This window comes from Acomys minous (assembly GCF_964271855.1).
Source record: "Acomys minous genome assembly, chromosome: 9".
NCBI classification, from domain to species: Eukaryota; Metazoa; Chordata; class Mammalia; order Rodentia; family Muridae; genus Acomys; species Acomys minous.
Genome location: NC_140490.1, coordinates 95,733,634 through 95,747,024, shown reverse-complemented (window position 1 = coordinate 95,747,024; position 13,391 = coordinate 95,733,634). Strand labels below are relative to the sequence as shown.

The 13,391-nt window shown below is 44.0% G+C and overlaps 1 protein-coding gene across 4 annotated transcripts in view; it reads left to right on the top strand.

Moving 5' to 3' along the window:
• Positions 1-13,391, top strand: part of CFAP54 (cilia and flagella associated protein 54) — a 296,457-nt gene that overhangs the window by 260,722 nt on the left and 22,344 nt on the right. For all 4 annotated transcript variants that reach the window (XM_084796148.1, XM_084796147.1, XM_084796149.1 and 1 more), the window contains 3 exons: positions 112-218; positions 5,456-5,597; positions 13,305-13,379. In XM_084796148.1, coding sequence (XP_084652274.1) covers positions 112-218; positions 5,456-5,597; positions 13,305-13,379 — 324 coding nt within the window. The remainder of the gene's footprint in view (positions 1-111; positions 219-5,455; positions 5,598-13,304; positions 13,380-13,391) is intronic.

The window sequence follows — 13,391 nt, the reverse complement described above, 5'->3', positions numbered from 1 at the left end:
CTATGGAAAAACTCTTTAAGATACAGTGATTTTTTTTCCTATAAGGAATGATGATGGAATTCTCAGGTATGGTTTTGATGTCTATTTTTATATGCGTTTATTTTTCTTTAGGTTTTATTATTGTATGCATATAACCTGAAGCCTCTGAAGATTACAGACGTTAGAGTACCTACTGGTAACAGCGTGTGTGTTGGCACCTGCTGGCTTTCGTTGAGCAGGCAAGTAAACACCATCCTCTGGAAGCCATCTGGGGATGATGGTGAATAGAAACATTAGTCTTGGTAGTAAAGAAAGAAAGGAATTTCTGGAAGGCAGAGCCAGAGAGCTGGGAGTCCACAGTGGGTGGTGCTTTGCAGCCAGTACAGGTGAGTGCAGTAGTAGGGGCATGGTGTCAGAATGTTTGCACTGCACTGTTTGTAAGATCTCAGATGTAAGGATTCAAGAGTGATAGCGAGACAAATTATCCTTTGGAGTAAGAGATTCCTTAGGGAGTAACTAAACTCCAAGTAAAGATAGCACAGTGGAGGCTCTGAGGAGTATCCAGGCCCATGAGAGTAAGTGGGGTCCCTTCTTATATTCAGAGACACAGGAGAGGTCCCTTCATGTGGATGATCAATAGTCCATAGTAAGCATTTGCCTTTTTACATCTATTGAAATGATACCTTGTCGGAAAGGGAAAGGGCGAAGCTTGGCCCATTCACTTCGTGCATGCCCATCACACAGACATGGTACCCGTAGCTCCTGATTGCTCACACTGCTTGGTAAGCCTCCTTTGGTGACTCAGGGTATATAGACTCACAGGCAAACTCCCTTGGCCCCTGTCATAATAAAAGCCTTGAAGAAGCTAAGGTAGAGGGAACACATGTCAACACAATAAAGGCTATATTCTACAGCTTAGAGCCAACACTACACTAAATGGGGAAAAACACTCAAGCATTTCCCCTAAAATCCACAAGACAAGTCAATGCATTCCGTGTCCTTCAGTCTCTGAGCTACAGCAATAAGACAAGAGCAAGAAATTAATTTCAAGTCATACTGTGGAGCTATGGTAACAAGAACATGGCACTGACACAAACAGACATGTGGATCAGTGGAATAGAAGAGAAGACCCAGAGTTAAATTGAGGCAGCTACAGTTGCCTGAGTTTTGATAGAGAAAAGGCAGCATCTTCAACACGTGGTTATGAGAAAACTGGATATTTGCATGGAGGAGAATGAAACTAGGTCCACATGTTTCATTCCATCTAAAAAATCCCAGCTCGATAACTTCAGAACCCATAGAGGAAGCCAGCGGGAGCATTTCCGTGCAGAGACAGAGGCAAGGGTTTTTTTTTTTTAAAAGGACTCCAGTAACTCAGGAAGTAATATCACAAACTGGAGAGTGAGATTGTGTGAAATTAAAAGGCTCCTGGGCTTCTGTGTAGCAGTGGGAACAGTCACAGGGTTAAGAGAAAGCCCACAGGTTGAGAGAAACTCTTTTCACAGATATGAGCTGGACAGAAAATTAGAATCTAGGAATAACTCAAGAAGCTAAATATCCTCTAAACATTCCAGTTAATTTAGCTTAAAACACATGTGTGTGTATGTGTGTGTGTGTGTGTGTGTGTGTGTGTGTGTGTGTGTGTGTGTGCATATTGATAATGTTTGCAAATTAAATCCAAACTCCACTATCTCCTTTGTGTTTTGCCCAAATCAAGCCCTCTGCTCTAGCCAGGCCTATTCCTTCCTTTCTATCAAGAAGGAAAGATCTTTAATTTTCATTTTGTTAAATTTATCCCGGCATGGTGGCACTCGCCTGTAATCTCAGCACTCAGGGAGGCAGAGGCAGGCAGATCTCTGTGAGTTCAAGGCCAGCCTGGTCCACAAAGCAAGTCCAGGACAGCCAAGGCTACACAGAGAAACCCTGTCTCGAAAAAGAAAACACAAAACAAAATTGTTCGCTCGTTTTCTGCTTTCCTAACTTTTTGCCAAGTTCTTTGTTTTGTTTTGTTTTTGTTTGTTTTGTTTGTTTGTTTTCGGTTTAAAAGAAATGTTTTAACTTAGCCAACTCATCTTCGGCTCACTCGGTCGCTCACTGCCCTGACACCTTTTCAGCCTCCATTCCTCCTGTAGTAAGAGGAGAGTGCTAACATCTCCTTGCCCAGCTTTCTGGTGGTCCTTAGCCTCAAGCCTGGTGACAGGTGAGAAGGTGCTGGGAAGCTGACAGCACAGGAGTCTGCTGGCACTCACTCTCTATCCCACCTGGCATCTGGAAAAACTGTGGATGGAGACACACAACCTCCCTGTTTCCCCAGAGAGTCCCGTGCTTGCCCCATGCTTTTCAGATCTCAGGACTTTTTTGGCCTTGTCATGAAAGAGAATAAAGCAAGAGCTGTCTCAAGAGCTGGCAGACATCCAATTTTCAGTCAATATTGTCCCTCCACCCACCCCCCACCCTTTTCCCTTTAAAGCAAAATGGTGGGAAACATACCAGCATAAGAAACCACAAAATCGGGGCATCTGCATTTATCTTGTAAACCCTGCAACACTGCAGGTGTTTAATTTTTTTTCCAGAACCACAAGATGAACATAAGGATAAAACCTACCGAGCAGAAAGGCACCAGCAAGAGGCTTCTTTTAAAATCTTAATTAAGTTAAAATTAAAATTCTTTTAAAATTGCCGTGTTTTATGATCAACAGTAAACCACTCACACAGGGACAAGCCCTTGTCACCGAGCTCTTCTCAGCAGTGATGTCTCTTTCCTGACCCAGGGCAGTTTGCTGTGTTCTGGTGAGGGTTACCACTCGTTCACTTACTGTAGACAAAGTGAGTGTCTCTGTGGCAGAGAAAAGAAAGAGCGCTTCCCTCTCTGTGTTCGCCTCCACACCTGCTACTTCAGTTCTCCTGAGGAAAGGCATGTTTTAATTGTTCCTCTTCCAACCGCAGAGAAAGCTTCCGAGTTCCCAGTCATTGCAAATCAAAGTTCTGTCTAGTTCTATATGGCCTTTGGGGACCGGAATCAAGCTCTCTGTCCACTTCCCCACCTTTAAACTGTCACCACCGTTCATCTTCATCTGTGTTTCTGCTTCCAAGAGGATCCTGTTCCCCAGGCCCTGACGGACTAGGAGAGAGAGCCCCCAGACATTAGGGAGAACAGGGTATTGGGGAGCTCTCATAGCTCAGACAGGATGGTGGGTAGTTGCCTGTGGGGTCAAGGCAGGAGGTTGAGAGGCTGGAGTGGGCATTAGCCTTGGAGGCAGAGAAGTAAAGAGTAGGGAGCGAAGCAAGGGCAGGCTGGAGAAAAGATGAGGCTCAAGGCGTTGGGCCTGTGCAGTCCAGAGGGCTGACCTTACGTTGCCACCCACCATCACCTAATGCTGCTCCTCGTAAGCAAGGTGACAGGAAACCTGGAGAGATGTCAGGCCCTCATGGCTGAGCAGCACAGTGGGAAAGCACCAGGCCAGCATATTCTGCTGGGTACTGGATCACTCTTTTTTTAAAAATGATTTATTTTATTTGCATTGGTGTTTTGCTTGCATGTATGTCTGTGAGAGGGTGTCGGATCCTCTGGAACTGGAGTGACAGACAGTTGTGAACTGCCATGTGTGTTCTGGAAATTGAACTCAGGACCTCTAGAACAGCAGACAGTGCTCTTAACCACTGAGGCATCTCTCCAGCCCCCTGGATCACTCTTAAGAGAGTGATTTATTCTGAGCATTTACTCTGAAGAAGGCATCGCAGTCTCTGAGTTCTGGATAATCAGGGAAACCTGAAACCCATTGTCTGGGGCTAGCTTATTCTTACTACAACCCCAAGGATCAGAAGTTGTGAGTTCACTTAGGGCACTAAGGGTCAAGTGCACGGCTTTGGACATGCCAGGCAAGCACTATCCTGCAGAGATACACCCCTCAGCCCTATGTGATGTTTGAAACGACATGAGAATCCTTTCTCTGGGCATTGGACTGAAGAGCGGGGTTTAGCACACTCTCTTCCCTTTATGGGCTATTGTTATAGTTAAACATGTCCAGGTACATCGCTTCTTCCTTACACATGCCCTATGAGTTAGGCAAAGTGGACTTTATTAGTCCAGCCTTGCCATAGAGGAATTTAAGTGTCAGATGCTGATGGACTCCCTGGAGGGTCTAGGGATGAAGGAAGGACCAAGACACTGGTCGGTCAGGTTCCCTGTGCAAAAGCTGAGTGTGACACAGTGAGTCCTGGCTCCACTGTCACTCTCCATACAACAGGCAGCCTGTCTAGCACAGTTGGATAGAACCTACTCCCTAACGGGCAAGTGTTTCAAGCAAACTTACTGACAAATCTTTATGTTTTAGTTGTTACCTTTTAACCAAAAAAAAAAAAAAAAAAAAAAAAGAATGCAGAATATATGAAAATTCTCATATATGTGTGTATGTAAGAAAGACATAGAGTACTATTTGGTTTCCTTATTGATAGCATATATTTATACACACATACACACATATGTTTATATATACTGTGTGTATGTGTTTATGTATGTATGTATGCATATACTGCCAGTGAGGAACTCAAATAGTACCCCATGTCACAGGAAGAGACACTATGGAAGACTGTGTTTCTATATGTACTGAAAGTTTTCATGTGTACTCTTACACCATTCTGCTCTTTGAATCATCTCATTTTGCATAATAATGTCCTTCCCTGAGTAGAGACATGCATGTTCACTCTGTTCCTGTAGGGTGGAGTCACACAGGGCCTTACAGGTGGTCTTGCCAATGACAAGCCTTTGACCTCTGCTCTGTTGGTCCTACCTCTGCTCCGTTGGTCCTACCTCTGCCCACAGAGCACTCAGTTCTCACTGCCCTTAAGCCTTGAAGCTGTCCATCTGCAGCAGCATCACCACTGCCTTCCATGCCTCTTCTTTGACCTCTGCTTCTTATCTTTTTTAATTTTCTTCCTCTTTCTCTGCCCCATCAGCCCCCCACAACACATACAACATACACATACACACACACACACACACACACACACACACACACACACACACACACACCTCTAAAGTATGCACTCATGAGCTGGCTTTTTCAAGTTCTTTCTGACTTGTCATAGTTTTTACCTTGTGTCAGCAGGACAGCCATAACGTGCCATCAAGATCTACATAGGAGTGACTGTTGTGTTGATTGGCTGGAATTTTATAAATATTTCTTTTCATAATTCAGAATAATTTGGACAGATATCTTCCTGTCATTGTGCCCTTCCCCTGTCTTAATGTATATCAACGTGAATGGGTAAGTAGACATAAACATTATGAGTATTTGCTTGCTGTCTCTTTGCTCATGTCTGTTGAATGAAGGGATGATTGAATAGACAATACTGGAGGAGCTCAGACCCTTAACTGTTAAGTAGATAAAGACTTCATTCATAAATCTCATTGAGTCTAAAACCAATACCATTCTTGGCTTTTCACATTAAATGCATATATGTGTGTTATTTTTAGAGTCATCTCAATTCATGAGAAGCTATCTAACCTCGCACAAATAGCTGAGATATCATTACCATCGGTTCCTGAAGTTTCTTCAGATGAAAATATATATGAATCAGTAGAACCCGCAAATAAACCAGTTGATATGGACATGGAAGTAAGTACATTGCTAAATGATGGGAAAATGAACTTGTAGTTTTAGGATGGATCCCACCACACATCGTTATTGAAGTTACTGGTCCCTTTGTTGGAACAGGACTGGGCAGCTAATCTTGAACTTCGTGATTCTCCTACCTTTAATCTTCTTTATTTATACTACCAGATATGGGCTAACTCCTGTGTGTACATGTGTATTCAGTGCATCTGTGTATGAGGGAGTATGTGCATATGTGTGTGCATGTGTGTGGGGGTCACAGGTCACCTGTTTGTCAAATATGATCCTTGCTGTCTGTGCCAATGTTCTCACTATGAGCCTGGAAATCCAGAAGTGTTCCTAAAATGGCAGGAATCCTTACTTGTATTAATTTTAGATGCTATTGGTTTTCTGTTTGGCTATTTTATGGTTTGTCAAACTTATTACCCCCTTCTTCCCAACTTATGCCTTCCCCCTTGCTTTCTGAATACTGTCTTATCATTCACATGCATTGGAAACCATTTCTGGTGTGTATATTTTTATGGCCCTGTCTAAAGTCCTTACAGCTGGGGCAGGAAGACCTTTGGTTGTATTCTTTTCTTGTGTGTTTGGTTTTCTTGACTAATTTTTTTTCATCCTTCACTATTTCCCACTCATCATATCCAATTTTCAGGTGTTCATTCATAAATTTTGACTCAAAAGCTCAAATTGATCACATCCTGTCTCGGTGCCATTTTCCTCCTGGGCTCCCGCTGTTCTCGGAGCCACTGGTGCATCTGGTTCTGGCTCTTCTTTTGCTGCTTTCCTGGTTAAGGCTGCAGCAGCCTAGGCTGCTTCCTCACTTTTCTTCTCTGCAAGCTTTCAGGATCTTTTCTTCAGTTTTAGCCCAGGAGATCTTTTGTTTTCTGAAGCCACTTGGCCAGGTGAATATGAAACCAGTTACCAACAATCAAGCAATTTTAACTCTTAAAGAATAACACTTATTTGCATGGTTCTTCATTTTTTTAAATTTATCTCCTCTATGTGCTTTTAATATATGAATATATAAAAGCTAGCAGCTTTTCTGATTTTCAGAGTATATGTGTTGGCATTTTAAGTCTCAATTTACTAGCACAATGACTAACTGTATTTTATATTATTATGCAAGTTAGCAGCCATATGTAAGAGACTCTATCAGGTGAGCCCAGCTAGCCTCTGTGAAATGCCACTGTGTAGCTTTCAAGTCCTCTGCACCCTCTGCCAGGATTCGTAAGGGGCGGACATCTTAGAGCTCCAGGCTTGCAGCCTTTTCAACAGCCTCAGATGTTCGCATGTGAATTACTATGCTTGCTGATAAACTGAGTGCGACAATAAATCTTCTCATAGGTCAGCGAGCTCCCAGTATCTCAAACCCAGGAGATTTTGTAGAGATACACAGATTATACATTGCTTTCACGAAGAGCACGTTGCCCTCTCACGTCTGCTTTCAAGAAGGACTCAGCTCTCTTGACTTGAGCGCATCTTTTGTAGTGCACTTTCAATGACGGCTCTTCAGTCACAAACTTATCAGAGCGCTGTCTTTGAGGCAGACACAGTCTAGAATATTTCTTGCTTAAATTGCTCCTCATACATTTCTCCATAGTTAATGTATGGAAAATCGCTCTCTTACGAATCTGCCTGTCTTTTTACCTTTGATTGTCTGCCGCAGGAAAATGTCTCCAATATGAGAGAAGAGGCCTCTAGATTGTGGTCCTGCTTCTCTGCTTTACTGCCTAGGTCTGCGGCTAGACCTTTTCCAGGGCTAATTTTCTTTTTCATTTCTAAAATAAATAATCCTTTCACACAAAGACAGGTTGTTCGGATAGAACCAGTGTTACTCGAGTGACCCCGGTCAACATGGGTGTAAATTTCATTATAAGAAGATAAATGTCTGAGTCAGGGGGTTGACTGTGAACATAAACAAGTCAAAATTAAACAGGGATATATGGTGGCGGGAGGAACGCAGCAGACAGGTTTCCATAGTGAAGGCCTGTGATGTGCTCTCATGTCCCCATTTGGTGCTTTGGGGTCAACCACAGCTAAACAAACCCTCTGCAAAGTTGATATCCTCCTTCGCATTTTAAAAATTGTTTTCCTCTCTTAGTGTATCCTTAGCTTTAAAGTAAGTTTTAGGCATGTTCCAGTTCCCGTTGTCACTGTATATGAAAGAACATCCCCAAATAGAAGGAATTACGTTTACTTGGAGTTGAATTGGCAAGTGAGTTAGTTCACAGTATTTATAAGAAATGGAAGTAACGTATATTTTTCTTTCTTACACAGAATTAAACTGCACTTTAAAAAACTAGATTCTGGCTTATATTAAATCTCATTGACTAAATTTGTTGTCATGGCAGTTCTCACTTTGAGCTAATTGGAAAGCTAAGTAGGACACTTGAAAAGATTGATTCTGGTCTGGAATTCAACAGGAGTCCATAGCTTCTGTAACATGATATTCTTATTACGTATTCTATATTGTTGGTAGGATGCTGACTGTAAGGATATGTCATGTGCCTTTGGTTGTATGTGTGGTGTGGATTTCCTTCATTCCTACTCCCGTTCCTTGTTTTTTCCCTCAGGTCCTTCCTATTTTCTCTTATTGTTGCCCTGTTCAAAGTCCCTACAGCCCAGAATAAGCCAGGGACTTTGGAACACAGATGTTAATTTAAGGTAGATTAGGAGGCTACACAGCACATGTTCAGATCAGTTCCCGAAACTTTCTAACAGGAGCAATGGCTCTGAATGACTGATCTCAATGGCTCCACCATTTACAGAAAGCGGGATCAGCATATTATAACACAGGAAAGGACTAGGGTTATAGCCCACTGATGAGACTGCTTGCCTCGCGTGAATGAAGCCCTGAGTCCATCCTTCTCCAGCACAGCCTAGAACTGGGCACCTTGGCCCATGCCTATAATCCTAGCACTTGGGAAATAAAGGTAACAGGATCAGAAGGTCAGGGTCATCCTCTTCAGCTACATATGAGTTAAGGATAGCCTGGACTACAGGAGCCTCTGCCTCAACAAAACAAACCAACAAAGAAACCAAAATCAGGAAAGATGTTTATAAGCCATGCTGATTTTGAGGTACAAACACATTATTTGGAATAAAAATATGTTGCTCTAGGGAGCTCACCATATGTTTGCCAAAATGCATAAGGTTACTTCAGCAAATATTTATGGCAGATCTGAACAGTATAAATGGCTTAAAACTAGTATAATACTAAAAATCCTAAATAGAGAAGCACTGTGGTTGTGGATGCCTGGAGAAAAAAAAATACACTCTGTTTTTAGTATTCTCTATTTTTTCTGGGAAGCCATTATTTGCAAGAATTTAAGGAACAGCAGTTGCAGAGCACTGGGGAGGGGTGTAGCTGGAGGGTGCAGTGGACGTGAGAATGCCTCACTCTGACCCCACTCTGACCTCCCACATTGCGAGTGTGGAGGCACAGTGCCAGGCAGTGTGAGAGGAATCTGTCTCTGTGTGTGTTTGTTTTGTGTGTGTGTGTGTGTGTGTGTGTGTGTGTGTGTGTGTGTGTGTGTGTGTCCTAGTCCCCCAGACTGAGAACTCCTTAAGTTTCTGTATTGTTCATCTGATTCCTGCCCCACCCTATGGACTGTAGGGGGCAGTTCAAAGACTTGACAGAATAAGCGATAAATAGACTTGCAATATAGCAAAAGGCTGTGGGGAAGTCAGTCTGGGTTTTGGGGAATTGGAAGAGGCTGTGCCTCACTTGAGCAGCCATCTCAGCCAACAATTTGATCATCATCGTTGTGAGAACAGATGAAGCAGGGATTTGAAGGCTGGAAAACAACTTAAGAAGCATTTCTCTCGATGTAGGTCAAAGATGACAAGGATTCTAAGGATGAGAATTGGCTTTGTGTGTTGGGAGGTGTTCAGAGGCCCATCTCTTGTAGAATTCGTGGGTGCTCCTGTGAAGGGAAAAGGGCAAAGCCTAGCTAAGGGTCACTTCACCTCTCTCTGACCCTTGTCAAATGCGGCAAGCTTCCCACCACTTTCTGTCTAAGAATGCTGAGCATAAGCGCTTTGCCCCGGGTCTGTGGCAGTGAGGTCATGTGAGATATTCAAAGGTCCAGCTTCAAACCAACCAATTCCACAGCGTATGTACACGGTTTACCTCACAGCCCAGGCGACACAGTGTCGCTGAGGCAAAGTCCCTGTCTGATAAACATTGAGACAGACAGTAAAAGGCATCTGTCACATAACACCGCTCCCTTCATCTGCCACCGAGATGATGAATGGCACACACAAAGCCATTTTGCTTGATGGCTCTTGATGAAACGATGGCAGGAACCATCATGGCTGTTAATGAAACCCTCTAAAGAGAGAAAACCTACTTTAGCAAGTCAAGAATCCAGTGAGAAGTAGAGGTATATAAAGAAACTAGAGTAGTGCAGGTGGAGAAAAGCATCCCCCCTTTGTGTGGAAATGTGGACCCGAATCTAGAGGGTCATCAGGTGTAGTGATCAGTGCTGGCCCTCCCGCCCTCCCTCTGTCTCCTTTAGCCGGTGAAGCTAACCTAAAGCTCCAATGGCGTGGGTAGCCTCCTAGCTGGCTGCTCTTCCCCTTTTCGCTTCCTAGGCCAGCCTACCTTTCTTTCTTTTTTTAAAAAATAATTTATTCAGATTACATCCCGATTGGTATTCCCTCACTTGTATCTTCTTGTCCCCCCTCCCTCCCTCTTTCACTCTATTCCCCTCCCCTAGGTCTGTGACAGAAGGGGACCTCCTCCCCCACCATGTGATCACAGCCTATCAGGTCTCATCTGGATAGCCTGCTTCCTCTTCCTGTGAGTTCCACAAGGCCTCCCCGCTAAGGGGAAGTGGTCAAACAGGGGTCACCAGAGTTCATGTCAGAGGCAGTCCCTGCCCTCTACACAGTTGTGGAGAATGTGTTGTCCATTGGCTAGATCTGATTAGAGGGTCTAGCTTTACTGCATGCATTGCCCTTGGTTGGTACAGTAGTTTGAGCGGACTCTCCTGGGATCAGCTCCACCAGCCTTGATGGTCTTCTTGTAGGGTTCCTGGACCCTCTGGGTCCCTCTATCTCCCCATTTTCCCTTACTTCTCTCACCTGGAGTCCCAGTAGCAAGTACCAGCATCTGTCCTGATCCCCCGCTGAATGAAGACTCTCAGAGGACATCATGTTGGGCTAGTGTCCAATTATAAATGACTATATACCATGTGTATCTTTCTGGGTCTGGGTTAACTCACTGAATGTGATCATTTCTAGTTCTATCCATTTGCCTGCAAATTTCAAGATTTCTTTGTTTTTAATAGCTGAGTAGTATTCCATGGTGTAAATGTACCACAGTTTCTTTATCCATTCTTTGACTGAGGGACATCTAGGTTGTTTCCAGGTTCTGGCTATTACAAATAAGGCTGCCATGAACATGGTTGAACATATGTTCTTGTTGTATGGTGGAGCATCTTTTGGGTATATTCCAAGGTATGAAGTAGCTGGGTCTTGAGGTAACCCTATTCACAATTTTCTGAGAAAGAGCCAGATTGATTTCCAAAGTGGTTGGACAAGTTTGCACTCCTACCAGCAATGAGGGAGTGTTCCCCCTTTCTCCTCATCCTTGCCAGCATGTGCTGTCACTTGAAGTTTTGATCTGAGCAATTCTGAGGGGTGTAAGATGGAATCTCAGAGTCGTTGTGATTTGCATCTCAACAGTGGTCAAGGCAACCTGTACCTCCATTTCCTTGGACTCCTCCTAACTAATTTACCACAGTTTAAACTCCGATCCCTGACTTTCATGTAAGCTGTCTGTTATCCACAGCCTTTTTGTTAAGTCTCATATTTCCACGCTTGCCACAGAAAAGACCACATCAGTTCCCTCTCCCCCGTGTTCCTTGAATGTTCACTGCTTGTGGCTCATACTCCTCACCTCACCCCTGTCTTTGTATCAACTCTCCATCACACCCCAGGATCCTGCCACACTCCAGAACTACATGTGTTCTGCATAGATGCTACCTGCTATGTCGTTTTATTGTGCATCACTTTTTTTCCTTAATATTGCTTAGCTCTAACTGGATCATTTCTGTGTATATCTTCTATAAAACATAGATATAATGTGGCTCGAAACTCCAAGGTCTATTATCATTTGCTTTTTGTTTTAAGGTTTTTAACCGTCATTGCTTGGTTATGATTTGAAAAATTAATGCATTTTATCATTTTAATATTTTGAGTACCAGTACATGCATATATTAATACTATCATCCAGACCAGTTGTTGCTTCCTTCAGGGCTAGATGCAGGCAATATTTTAAAGCAGGCATAGTTTAGCGCTGACAATCTTTTTTTTTTAAAGATGTATTTATTCTGTGTGTAAGTGTTTTGCCTACACACCACATGTGTGCCTATGCGTGTGGAGGTCAGAAAAGGGTATCAGAGCCTCTGGAACTGAAGTCTTAGGTGTTTCTGAGCCAGCATGTGAGTGCTGGGAACTGAACACAGGTCCTCTGAAAGAGCAAAGAGCAAGTGCTTCACCAGCCGCTGAGCCACCTTCCAAGCCCCATCTTTGTTTGTTTGTTTCTTTGTTCTTTTCTTTAACTCTTTTTAAAATATATTTGTAGTGCACTGGTGTTTTGCCTGCATGTATGTCTGCATGAGGGTGTTGGATCCCATTCCATTGGAGTTGCAGACAGCTGTGAGCTGCCCTGTGAGTGCTGGGAATTGAACCCAGGTCCTCTGGAAGAACAGCCAGTGCTCTTAACCACTGAGCCATCTCTTTAGCCTCCCCAGCCTCTTCTTTCAGTCTTGTAGCTATATTCCCTTTAGTTCTAAGTAAAGGAAAAGACACTTGCTTGAGTAAAATGGGCTGGGAGAGAAAGGGCAGAGCTGTCTATCAGACGGTATAGTAAGCCTGTGTGCAGCTCACGGCCAGATTGAGCACAAGAACCCTTGTGGAAACCAGACCTGGGAGGCAAGAGCCAGAGCTGCACTCAGACCCACAGGGGACACAGACTCTCCCTAACCCCTGCGTCCTCCTCTTCCAGAGCTCACACCACTAACCCAGTAGCTGCCTTCTCCAGCTCCACATCTTACCTCACCACTGCAGCCTCTCTCCGAGATAGGAGAGGTGAATAGGGAGTCGGTTGCAATGACAGGGAGCACGGTTGTGCCAGCTCTGCCTGTAGGGAGGTCACCTGAGGTCAGACGTCCACATCGAAAGGCAACTGTGTCCCTACAGTCAGGCCAGGCCAGTCCATCAGCAGATGATGCCTACATGCTATTGCCTCTTCGCGTTTACCTTCCCTCATTGCCCTGTCCCATTTATTCCCACCCAGCAGCCATTCCTTTCTGATTTACCTCCTCACTCCTGGCCTCTGGGGTCTGACCGTCTTCATCCCAGAGATCTCTTCTCAGTGGAAAAGTCATTTCTCCCAAACCGTGTCTTGGTGTAAATTGTCGTACTTGCCATTCCCCTGCAGAGTATGCCTCTCCGCAGTCACTATCCAGGGAGAAGGTACCATGGCAACAGACACGATTGTGTGCTGCTCTCATATTTTATGGCTACCTTGCATCCTTTCGAACAACTGGGGTGACTTGAGAAAATGACTTCCAGTTCCCTCTTCCAGGGCTTGGGAACAAGGTCCGGGTGACATAGGATAAGACAAAATGGTTAATAATTAATGTGGAATACGTTCCCAGTCACATTGGAATCACTGTGTTGCATTCTTTCTGTTTCCAGAACATGATCCTGGAATGTTGCTCTGAAATAACAGCTCTGTTTTCCAATGACAAAGAGTCCACGCCACTGTCTGAGGTATGTACCTCC